The 13,219-nt window shown below is 41.7% G+C and overlaps 1 protein-coding gene across 10 annotated transcripts in view; it reads left to right on the top strand.

The window, feature by feature from the left end:
• The window catches only part of DIP2C (disco interacting protein 2 homolog C), a 513,143-nt gene that overhangs the window by 302,770 nt on the left and 197,154 nt on the right, over window positions 1-13,219 (top strand). For 6 of the 10 annotated variants that reach the window (XM_038391694.2, XM_043509595.1, XM_038391695.2 and 3 more), the window contains exon 2: window positions 5,502-5,573. In XM_038391694.2, the coding sequence (XP_038247622.1) occupies window positions 5,502-5,573 (72 nt within the window). Of the gene's footprint in view, window positions 1-5,501; window positions 5,574-8,613; window positions 8,782-13,219 lie in introns of all 10 variants that reach the window. The other 4 variants (XM_043509592.1, XM_038391691.2, XM_038391692.2 and 1 more) reach the window with 2 other exon arrangements.

A 13,219-nucleotide genomic window follows, 5' to 3' on the forward strand; every position in this document is an offset into this window, starting at 1 on the left:
ACCGGCTTTGAGAACCACTGATTTAACTTACATGCCATCTCTGAATTGGACCTCCACAGTGATCATTGTTAAGGGACAGAAAAGCAAAATTGATGGAGGAAGGAGAAGACATAAATGTAAATCTCTGAAGAATATGTAGAGTGGAATTCAAACAAGAAAAAATAAAAGGTCACTTAGGATACTGTCAAATGAACTTAAAAGTAACTTAAACTTCACCAAACTTAAACCTCACCAGATATTAATAGAATAATAATAATAATAATAATAAATATAGTAGTAATAATATTTAGCACTCAGAGAGCACATTTTATCCGTAGATGTCAAAGTAGGTGAGCATTAGCACCCCCCATTTTGAAAGATGAGGAAACATATGGCACAGAGAAGTTAAGTAAATTGGCCAAGACCAGATAGTGAATAGAACACAGGTCTCCAGATTCCCCATTTTGTGACCTATCCCATTGAATCACACACTCTCCTTTGAAACAGTGATTACATTTCATTCATGCTGTCCCTTTGATCCCACTATCAGCAATTTTTCCACTCAGTCTGGAATGGCCCCAATAGATCATTTCAGGATATTAACACCAGAGCTATTCCTGGACAGAATTGGTTGGCATATTCCAAATGCAATTTTTCTTCCATTTTTGTTTTTGTCAATTTCAAATTTTGACCAAAAAAGAAGTGTAAGAGTATTTCAATGACATTTTCGCTAAACTTTTTTCTAATCCTTTGACCAGCTCTATTCTTGGGTGAGGCTGCATAAACAAATCCAAGTCTCTGGTTCTCGGACATTTCCAGTTTGATTTTGTTCACTGTCTTGCTTTGGTTTATTCATGCACATAGGCAGGAGGTTGAAATCTTTAGGAATGTTGCTTTCTGAAGCACTCACATAGCAAATAAGTAATTTCCTTATAGTGCCTGCTAACTGAAAGGAGCAAAGACACATCGTGCGTGAAATCCTGGTCTCACTGGGAATTGGGTTTGTGTGAGCATGCTATATGCACAGTTGGTAGGTCAAAGTTCTGACCTGCCCTTTATGTCACTGATTCTTTAAGATGAAAGGAGTTAATTAAAAAAAGGGAGGACAACATGGTACTCATATTCTTTTTTGAAAGAAAACGTAGTCCAACTGATGTTTTCCAGGTGATGAGATTTAGTTCTCTACCTTACTATGGGAAAAGATCATGGGCTAGGCGAGCCCAACTACCAGTTAGGAGGTATTATGTACATGACATTCAGTAATTAATTTTGAGTTGAAAAAAAAAGTAAGAGTTGTGATAAAAGCACAGTGAGAGTTCAGTTAGCTTTTGACCAGTTTCATTCGTAAAATTAATGGTTGGTCAGTTAGTGTTTATGTTCTGAAGTCTGTCTACCTTAAACAATATAAAATTTAATCCTGATAAATTGTTTCTGCCCACAACCCCACACCATATGGCACATCTGACTTCCATCCACTTCATAGCTATAATACTGATATCTACAGTGCATAGTTAATCTTTTTATTTTTTGCTGTCACACATTTTTGAGATTTGGTTGCTAGGGCAATGATGATTTTCTATGTGCTCATTATTATCAAAAATTAACTATGGGTGTAAAGTAGAATATTGCTATTAATTGCAGGGAGACAAAGACTTTTGTATTTAATTCCCACCAAAAGTCATTTTGTTTTGTTTTTTTCACTGGTCTTCTTCAACCCAAAATATTTTCTTCTCTTTAGTGTATTTCAGAAGTGTGAGTCTAAGGGGAGATATGCAAGAAAAAAAGTGTGAAAGAAAACATGTCATGGCCAGTGGATAACAGCTGATGTTTTTCTTTCTGATTTTGGCATCAAAGAGACTATGTGTCTTCTTTATTTCTTTTACCAATTTATTTTGAAAATGCAAGTGTTTTCAGATTTTTGTTCTGTGGCAATAGAAATTATATAAGTATTTTTAAAAAGCCTGTCTGAGACAAGGGCCAGTATAGGTACAGTAAGTAGCATAAGAAAGCTGTACTGTTGGAAAGACTACAAGAACAATGTCCAGCATGTGAAGCATTTAATAACAATATGCATGTATATGTACCATATGTGTAGAAGATGAATAACTATGTTAACTAACCTGTTGTCTGCAGTTTCTTCTTTAAAATGAAATTATAGACTAACTGTACTGCACCTAGCAAAGTGGAGCTCCGATTCCGATTCTGTATGTGCTACCATGAAAGCAGTAATAAAATAATAAACAAAGTGAAAAGAAATATGCACTCAGATTGAGAGAGATGTGTCTGGAATGCTTAAGGATTCAATACTGATAAATATAATAAACACATGCTAATCTGTTTTCATCAATTTCAAAAGGAAAATTGGTTCATATTCTGTACTTTTCTCAATCTAAATGTTATAGCCAAACCATTTTAATGCAGCAATATATATAGAAGGTTTCCTCGACTAGTCTGTGAGAGGCTGATGATTACTGTGCAGAATGCACATTTCTGACTAGTCTTAGTGTAAACCAGAAATATTAACTTCATGGGGATTTTTTTAAAGTTTTGTTTTTATTTTGTCCTGTTTCGTTTTTTGAGGCAGAGAGGGTGATTCGGAGTGTTGGTAATAAGAGATGAAGACTTTTGCCTCTAGGTTGGAGCTCTTCCCAAGAAAGTACCTTTTATCTAATGACAACCGTTACCATCTGATGGCTGTTTGGTCAGTGCAAAATGAGTTTAGTGGTCTCCAAGCAAGCCCCAAAAGCTCTATCCATACAGCTGGTGTTGGTTAGCACCCAGTCATAGCAAAATGGCTAGAGTTTAAATGATCTTAAGCAATTAATGTGGTTCCTCCAATTCATGGTTGAGCATATGAGGGGAGCACTGTGGAGAAATGTACACTTGGGGTTGCTCCTGGTTTGCGGGTTACATTCTGCAGGGCTATCAACCTGATAAACTCTCAGTTCCAGTATTACTGTTACCATGACACTTCCCAGGGATCCCAGGTTGCACATCACCACCACCACCTGCCCTTAAATGAGGCAGCCTTACCTGTGCCTGCAGTGGATCAGCTCCCTAAATCCACCAGTCTCTGGCAACACAAGCACTACCTTCCAGGCCTCCCTCTCTCTGTACAGGTAGCAATAGGCATACTCCAACCCCATATCCTCAAAATGTTCTCTGCAGCATCCAGCCCCTTATTCAGTGAACACTCACAGAATTACCAGGTCTGTTGTCCCAAAGGAACAGAACACAGCAGCTTGTAAGATTCTGCTTAGGGAGTGAGTCCCAGTGATCCCTCTAATTTTTCCCACGCATGTGTGGAATTAATTTTATGTGCACCAATATGGAGGTAACGTGTGGCATGGGTGGGGCTGAGGGGTTTGGAGTGTGGGAGGGGGTTCAGGGCTGGGGCAGAGGGTTGGGTTGGGGGGTGAGGGCTCCAGCTGGGGGTGCAGGCTTCCCCGGGGCTACGGTGGAGAGAGAGGACTCCCCCCAGCTCTCTCTCCCTGCAGCAGCACCTGGGCTGGGGCGGGAGGGGGAAGGGAGAGGCGCCTCTCCCCTGGCTGCACAGCTTAGCGGGAACTTAGCTTTGGACCAGCACTTTGCTTAACACACAGTTCATAGGTAGGTTTATAGTGAAAACAAGTCTAAGTTTATTATCAAAGATTCAAGATTCTAGTAATTGTGAGCAAGAATATTGGAAACAAATGGTTACATATAAAACAATATCATGCTTTCTACAGACTAAACTTAGCCAACAGGTTCACCTCCTGTCTGAAGAGGTTTTATTTCACCCAAAGTTCTCTTTAGCATTTTCAACCAGGGTCGTCTGAGATCCCTTTTTCACGAAGCAAAACCTCTGTCTTTTTACTTCATTAGTGAAGGCTCCCTGGGCATCTTCTCTGCTCCCGCCTCCAATTCTTATCTAACAAACCTTCCAAGCGCCTCTCCAGATAAAGTTCTTCCTTCCCTGCTGTTTCTCTGCTAGTTCTTCTCTGAAGTTTTTACAGTCCTTCATTTGCATTTGGTTCAGGCTGATGATATGAAAACCATTATGAATGAGAAAATACTCTGTGTACAGACAGATGAATAAACATATCTAACAGAAAACCTATTTTTCACCTTTGCTGATGATCAGTATCTACAGACTTTAAGAACAAATTATTTTGATGGCTAAAGTGACGCAAGCTTTTAGTCAAGACCTTATATGTCACTCTGGTGAACTAGAATATACATACCAGACCCATAAGAGGCCTGTAACTGCTCTGTATCTCCTTGCCAGTTGGCATTAAAGGATTTTTGGGTCACAGGTACTAACTCTCTGCTTTATCGTGTGTCTCACAATATTTGGTATTATATTTAAACCTCAGCTCCTGGAATCCTGTGATTATGTGGGAATCTTACGGTTGTTATTTTTATTTATAAAGTAAGTTTCTAGCCCTCATGGTTACAGAGCAAAGTTTGAAAACAAACCCAAATGTACCCCAAAACCTCATAAAATAGAAAGCAACAAAGCCCCCCACTGCCAAATTCGTTATTCTTAACATCTTTTGATTTTTTTAAGCCAATCTCATTTTTGAACACTTGGAGGATTAGCCACACTGAAATTCTTAAATAAATCTATTTTTGTAAAAAGACAAAACTCACATTTTAATTATCCTTAATTCAGTATTTTAATTATGTTGAACAGTAAATAGAGATGGGTCTAGAATCGTATTCAGACTTCAGTGTTCAGACCCCTCTACACTTTTAACTAGACAGAAAACATGTGCTCTCCTGCAGCCTCCCCTTATTTGCCATTTCTTTGTGCATCATTTCTGTGGAAAAGCTTTTAAATCCTTATCTTTAAAAAATTGTCATCTGTGGAAAATGCAAATGCAGTAAATAGACGTATCAATTAAGTGGGGGTTTATGGGTCATTCAACCCCTTGGACAATTGAGTCTGGAAATTTCAAGATGCTTTTTATGCGATGTTAAGCAGAGACTCTGTAAGACGTAATGCTGTTTGACAGTGGATGTTTGGTGGGTTTGCTGCATTGTTTTTCTTAGAGTGGTGCTTAGGAGCTAAACCATATGTTTACGTTATAGCAGCAGTGTAGCAGCACTTTGAAATCTTTTGTGGCCAACATGCTCAATTAGAAAAATCTCATTAATGACATAAAATTCTAATCTGTAATGAGTTTTGCTAGCCATTACAGGCCTAAGTATTCTATATAATCCATTGTTGATTAACTTAATGAAGGCCTATGTAGTTTTTGAAAGCCTTGTGTGACAGCATATCAAAATGAGACTGAAACACTGTGCTTCTGGACTCCACTGCTGGAATAAATCAAGGCTAGCTGTTTACTTGCCAAAATGGTTCTAGTGTAAATTAGTTCTTTCTGGGTAGAATGATCATACTGTGTTTTCATTTGTTCATTATAATTGTCAAGAGAAACAGACAGTGCAGTGGTGGTGAAGCATATGGTACTTTCATTAAGCAGCTAGACTGTGTCTTTATTCAAGTCTTATTGATATTCCTTTTCTTTCCTTGGCAGGTGACATCACACAGAAGGGATATGAAAAAAAGAGATCAAAATTAATTGGGGCATACCTGCCACAACCTCCGGGTATGTATAGCAGTGTATGAAGTTGTCAAATACATAGATAGCTACAGAATAAAAATCTGTATATTGGAAGGAGTAACTGTGGCGGAAGCAAACCTGTTTGTTATGCATTGTACATACAGAGCTCCCATCATCCTTTTGTGTATACATATATATGTCTGCCTGGATGTGTTTACATTTTATACATATATTACTGTGGGATGCCCAAACCTACATGGCCAAGAAATAAAACTAGCCATGGCTCTTCAGGTAGCCATTATTTATTCCAGGGAATGAAAAAAAAACCTACAAAACTATCATAACCCTCTAACACTTAAGCGAAACAAAGGTCTCCAAACAGTGGGGAAAAGGAGTTGGTTTATAACAGCCTGCCTATCAGTACTAGGGCTTGCTCCATTGCAGGACTTCCAACCTAAGTCTGTCACGCATGCGTATCTTTTGAAGAAGACAAGTGAAACAGTCATTCCCCACAGCTCAACTCGGGCCAAAGTCCCACAATAAGGGCAAACACCTATGATCCTTTCTAGAGACCTGGGTTAACTCTTTCCTTGCTTCCGTAGGGATGTGATACATATCAATACTAGACTCACCCACAGGCATACACAGACACCCTGACTGTATTTTGTTCACGTTGGTTTAATGCTTAATTTAAAGTATTCCATATGTAAATTGCAAATAAAATAAGAAAAGAAATATTTCACATTATCGTCTCCAATTAGGCTGACTAGATAGCAAGTGTGAAAAATTGGGACGGGGGGGAGGGGGGAATAGGAGCCTGTATAAGAAAAAGCCCCAAATATCAGGACATCTGCTCACCTTATCCTGGAATCATAGAATATCAGGGTTGGAAGGGACCCCAGGAGGTCATCTAGTCCAACCCCCTGCTCAAAGCAGGACCAATCCCCAATTTTTGCCCCAGATCCCTAAATGGCCCCCTCAGGGATTGAACTCACAACCCTGGGTTTAGCAGGCCAATGCTCAAACCACTGAGCTTTTGTCCCCCCCCACCCATCCCTATTTCCAATGCTGCATTTATTTTTTTCATGTGAGACCACTGAATCGTGAAGTCAAATACAGATTTGTGCGCATCAACATAGGCCCCAGTCTTCACTGGGGCTCCACTCAGGCACCAGTGTCTACTTGCACTGATGTTGTGGGCGATAGTTCAGGTCTTCCTTTCCAAAATTCCAGGTAATTACCATAAGGTATAGTTGAGGGTTTACTGTTTAATCTACTCACACGTACATGCTACAACAAGATGTTGTTTTTGTGTCCTGGACTTTACTGGCTCTGTCCCCAAAGTTCAGGAGAACTAAAAAAAAAAAAAAAAAAGCTTGGCATTACTGACTGAGCTGTTGCCATCTCAGCTCTCCAGCAAGGTGCGGCACAATTTGGGAGGTGATCTTTACATTTGCTAGCTGTTGGGAACAGCTATAAAACTAGACAGATCAAACAAAACAACCCATAATCCTAGAAGATTTCCTAAACTTCTGTGCATTCAGCATTTTTACTAATTTATCAAAGTGTATAGAACACTCTTCATTATCTGCTTCACTGAAACCTGCGTACTCTGTGCACCTCTACTCATTCCCCCCATTACCGTCCCATACCTTCTGCAAACTGGTATAATTCATATTTTTATTAGTAGTATTTACTGAGCACAGTCAGTTGTGTCCTGCTGTCTCTCAGCTTGTTCTCCAAAGAGCTTTCAATTTCAGGGGCAAACTATATCCTCCAAAGCTGACACCCATGTAATGGGGAAAGAGATGAGGCAGAGAACCCTATGGGATGAACCTGCAAAGAATTTCCTTCCAACTCTCCCCTCAGGGAGATAGGGTTTGGCAATCTGTGGTGAAGGCAGAGGATCCCCTGGAGAGAGTATTCTCTCACTAATGAGCCTTTGTACCCTCACCAACTGGTATGGTTCCTGCAGAGATTGTTTAGCCATTGGTTAAGCAGCCTACACAAAATTGTCATCAGTGAAGGAGGTGGCCTTGTGCTGCTTTATTCAGATACAGAAATCTCAGTGGATATTCTCTGCTTTGGGAAGGGGAGGGAGACTCCTCCCCCACTCCTCCAAATCCTGCAGTGGACCCCGCGGGGCTTCCTGTGACTGGAGGAAGAGGAGAACCGTGCTGCAGAGATGGCATTGCTTCCTTTTGCATTCCTTCATCTAGATCCAGTGGAGCTGAGTCCCCTTTGCTTGCAAAAGGGAAACTTGGCCCTAAATTGTTTCAGCATTAAAATGAATGATTTTATTGCACTAAAGGACATTACAGCTGTAAAATTACAGTATATTCCTGTTGAAACTGAGATCATTTATGCCTTAGGTCTTTGCTGTGTTTGTAGTTTTCTGTTTGTTTTGTTTTGTTTTTTCCCCCTTTGTTACTTTTAAAACAAAATTGCCAAAGAGGTATTGTGGTATTTTTCCTCTCAACCTTTACTTAGCTGAATGGCTGAGGGTCCCTGCTTCCTACCCAGGGAGATGAATCTTCTCCAGATGGAAGTAGGATAACAAAGTAACTGGGGCTGCCTCCTGTAGGTGCTTGTTAAGACCTCTTGAACATCGATGTCCTATTATCCAATACATCACTCATTTGTTTATTGTACTCTGTTTTCATGGGGAACTGCAAACATTTATAAGGTTTGGTACTAGAACTCTCCATTATAAGGGGAGGATATTTTAGAAATATTAACAATAAAGGGAATGAATTTCACAACACTTTTTTGGTGGGAGCCAGGGCGTGAGAAAGGGATGGGATCTGCATTTTTTGCAACTGCGCCTACCAAACGGAAAGTAAATCAAAAGGCAGTTCCCCACTGTTCCAGCATCCAGTCCTCCTGCTGCTGCTTTGCTAACATTACTAACACCAATGTTGGCAGAGTGGAACACTGATCATGTGGCTCCGTGAGTGTACTGTAGTGTCTGTGTGTATGTGTGTGTGCTGTACTGTACTGCATGGGGGCAGCCGCTCCATTCGTTGCTGTAACAAATGTAAAAAAACTAAACATGAATTAATTAGTTTTTTTCAACTTGTTACAGCAGCGAATGGAGCTGCCGCGGTACGGTGTAGACTGCAACACAGTGAAGGAGCCGCAAGAAGAATGCTCCGCACTGCCAACTTTGGGGTCTGTGACATCCGGGAAGCAGCAGCTAGAGAGCGAGCGGCCAGCACAGCAGGAAACCGTCCCCTCTTTTACTTTCGTTTTGGTGAGCACAAGAAATGTATATTTTCAAGTGAATATTTGTTTATAAGCGTTCCTCTCCTGAAGGCCTCTGGGCATCTACTACAATAAAGTAGACAAACATTGTTAATAGAAAAGCAACATGGCCTAAGACAACACTTGGAAACCTGTTATCAACCGTGTCCAAACAAGAATGAAGTAAAAAATCACCGTTCTTATGAATAACTGAAAAGAACCAAGTGTGTCTCGAACCTCTCCCAGATGGATGCTTCAGAGGAGGTTTCGTACAATAAAGTGGTTAAAGCATAGGAGACTGACAAGATTTCTAGTTCTGGCTGTGCCACTGACTTGCTGTATATAACTCAGTCAAATCCAGTTGCCATCCCTCTGGATGGTGCTGCAGAAGTCTAAGACATAGTGTACATGCCCTCTGTAGAGTCAGAATTCATCCCTTTCCTGCTGTTTGACACTTATAAATTATTAATGAGTCAACAAAGAGCCTAGGATTCCTAGTTCTTGGCTTGTCAGTTCACCACTTACCTTCCCTGAGGCCAGGGAGGACATGCATTGAAGCTTCCCTCTTTCCTTTTTATGCCCTCCGTCCAGGCGTGAAATTGCTGAAGATGATGTGGGATGGGGCTGGCTTCTGCTCTTGTCTCTAGGATAATTCATTAACTCCTTTATGCTCTGGTGCACCGTGGAGCTTATCCATCCCCCCACAGACATACCTAGATGAGGAGAGCATTCCAAAATCCCAGAAACTCAGTGGAGTAGGCCCTGCCTGAGGTCCTCTCAGGATTCTGTTGTGGAAGCTGAGCAGTTGCTGCTCCCCCAACTGCACTTGCTGTGACTACAAGCACACTGTAACGGAGGTGGTCTCTACCACAGAATGCTCCATATTATTATCAGATCAATGATAATTAATACAATAAAACTACAGAAAGAATCCATATTAAGGCCTAAGGCTAATCAACTGTGGATCTTCACTTTATTATCAGTCCCTGTTAATGTGAAGTAGCATTGCTCATTGATTCGGAGCACTGGTCTATGAACAAGTTGTAATCCAGGCTATGACAAGTTCTGTCTCTGCAGCCTTGAGCAACTCTCTTAGCCTCAATTTCACCATAATACTTATCTGGGTGTTGCAGGGATTAAAAGAGTTAATTATTTTGTACTATAAAAAGTGCTACATGTTATTAATAATACTATTGAAAGCAGAATGATGCTGTCCAACCATGCCCCTCTTCACGTTCACAAATTAGTGGGGGTGTTTCAGTTGTATTCCGTAGTCTCAGAAGGTTGCTGTCACTTTTTCTTGGGAAAACAAAACAATTATACCATGTAACTTTTGTTTCCTCAAGCTGTATCTGCCAGAACATCAATTTAGAGGTGTAGATGTTCTGTGCACTGGATTGTTTTCATTTTAAATTTGTTTTATAACTGTTAAATATCTGGTTTTGGAACCTTTGTATTATGCTGCTTTCCTTATTTGATAAACTGAGGCTAGCAAATAAAAACCATAGCACACTTCTTGTACTGTTAAATTAGGAAAGGAGCACAGTGAGTTTCCCTAAAACATTTTGGGTGCATTATCTGCCTCGTACAGATGTGGGAATAGGAGGGGAAGAGTTGTAATGTGATCTAGTGGATTAGACATCAGCCTGGGAGCCCTTGACTTCAATAGGAGTTGAGGGTGTTATACATTTTGCTGTTTCAGGCCTTAAATTGCTTCCCAAAGGTTACTTGGCAATAGAGTGACCAGACAGCAAATGTGAAAAATTGGGACAAGAGGTGGGGAGATAATAGGAGCCTATATAAGAGAAAGACCCAAACATCGGGACTGCTCCTATAAAATCAGGATATCTGGTCACCCTGCCTGACAAGTTGGTATGTTGTAAAGTAGAGAGCAGGATATTTACAAGTGCTGAAATCTGGAAATATAAAGGGTGTAAGCATTAAACCAGGCCTTTTCCCCTGTTTTACAGACTCAGCAACTGAGCGTTGGCAGAATGAAATAACTTGCAGGAGAGACACTGTGAATCAGCTTGGCAGCTAGGGGACAGGGTTCTAGTCCTCTCTGCCATGCTGATTTAGACCATGACCGTATGCAAGTCACTTAATTTCTTAGCCTCAGTCTCCCCGAATTGTAAAATGGGGGTGGTGACCTTGACCTTTCCTCCCATGCCTTCCACTCAAAGAGCGGTTCTCACTACTAACAGCTGAATAATTTCTTCTTACATTATAGAGCTTGTTTCAGAATAATTTTCTGAAGATTATCTTGATTAGCTCAGTCAGTCAATTCTATGTATGATAATGTGTGGACAGCTGAGTGTGTGCTAGAAGCCCTCCCAGGAAAAAAAAATAACTAAATTACCTGCATCCCATGTAAGCTGTGCTTTTGCCCAATTTATTTTCATCATGTTGCCAGGAAATTTGCTTATTCATAGCACAGACAGAAGGTGTTGTCAACAATTAAGCTTTCAGGCTAACAATTTGAACATGGGTGGTTCATTCTCTCTTAATCAAATGCTGTGTCTCTGCTAAACTATTTTTCATAATTTCCTATCATTGCTGCAACCAATATCGTTCCATTTGTTTTAATTATTTGTCCATTGTCCAATTATTTGACAATTATTAAAATTGTCCATTTTAATTATTCTGTCTAATTAAAATGTGAAACAAAGTGATTATAATGGCAACAACCACTCCTTCCATAGAACTACGAGAACACTGGAGTGCCACTAGTATAACATGGCAGGAAATTTTAAGAAAAAGTCTATTGTAAAGAAGCCCTAGGAAACCGTTTTGCATATAAGAGCCCCTCCAATTCTGTATGTGGAAGTAGTTTTCTGTTTAAATTAAAGGGAACATATCCTTGCTTGTGCTATTAAATTCAATTTTTTACATCAAATTTGCATTTACTGTTAAAGTTTTACCCTGTGCAAGTTACTCATCTTGGACAATGGAAGTAAACTAGTCTATTTCACTTTTGGTTTGTCATGCACAAGGATAGCACTGCATACAGTTTGGTTGCAAAGCCTGCAAGATGTTTAAATAAAGCTTGATTCTGGGATTAAAATAAATCAGAGCTACTTGTACATGCACTTATACTATTTAACATTTATGGGGAAACGTTCATCGATTGCCCTCAAAGCCCTTTACAAAGATGGGTATGGGTGGAATTTGCAAAAGCACCTAAGTGTGTTCGGAGCACAAATTCCATGCGACTTTCACTTAGGATAGGACTTTCAAAAGCACCTTAATGTCCTTGTTCCCATTTTAGGAATATGACTAAGGCTATGTCTGCACTACAAGCTACGCGTGTTATTCTCCTGCTCACATACACATACTTGTGCTATCTCTCATCTAGCTAGCACAAGCATAAATAGCAGTGTAACTGCAGTAGCACCTATAACATCACCAGAGGCATGGCTGAGCCATGTTGAGTACAAACCAGTAGATATATACTTGGCACAGGTCAGCTGTTCCTCCACTGCCACTACCCATACTGCTGCAGCTACACTGCTATTTAAACCCGCTCTAGCTTGATGAGAGCGAAAGCAGGTATTGTGTACACGAGCAGGGGAATCACACCTGTAGCTCATAATCTAGATCGGGGTCGGCAACCTATGGCAAGCCAATTTTTAATGGCACGCTGCTGTCTGCCAGTCCCCGGCAGACAGCAGCGTGCCATTAAAATTCCAGCCTGGCCCACTGTTTTCTACCCACTGCTCTCTCCTTGCAGAGCTGGCAAGCTTCCCCCTCTCCCTGCCTCTTCCCCCAGCCTGCTGGGTTCCTGCCCCTCCTTCTCTCCCTCCCTGCGGCCCATCAGCTGACAGCCCTTGCTACGGAGGGGGAGAGGGAAAAGCGGAACCGCAGCACGCTCTCTGCTCCGGGGACCTTGGGGAGGGGGGGTGGAATCAGGGCATATCCTGTACATACACAGCATATCCTGCTGTGAGCAGCTCAGGGCGGGGGCTGGGAGCACCCCCATGACCCTAGCCCCCTCCCTGACGCCTGAACCCTCCTCACACTCACGCAGCCCTCTGCCCTCACCCCTGCACCCCCCACACACACCAGCCCTGTGCCCTGACCCCTGCACCCCCCACAACCCCAGCCCTGACTCCAGCACCCCATGCACACCCCCTGCCCTGAGCACCAAATGGGAGCTCCTGCACACACACACACCCCACATTCCCACCTGCACCCCTCACACCAAATGGGAGCTGCCCAGGTAAGCGCTCCACACCCCAACCTCCTGTCCCAACCCTGAGCCCCCTCCCTCATTCTAGCTCCTGGCCAGACCCTGTACCCCAACCCCCAGCCTACTCCTTCACCCCCAGCCCTGGTCTCAGCACACTCCCACCCTCATCTCAGTGCAGAGAGAGGAAGAGGATGGCTAGAATCAGGGAGAAGATAGGTACCTACTTTATGTGGACAGGGCCGGGACCCCCGGCTGGCAG

The sequence above is a fragment of the Dermochelys coriacea genome, chromosome 2 (genome assembly GCF_009764565.3).
Source record: "Dermochelys coriacea isolate rDerCor1 chromosome 2, rDerCor1.pri.v4, whole genome shotgun sequence".
Classification (NCBI taxonomy): Eukaryota; Metazoa; Chordata; order Testudines; family Dermochelyidae; genus Dermochelys; species Dermochelys coriacea.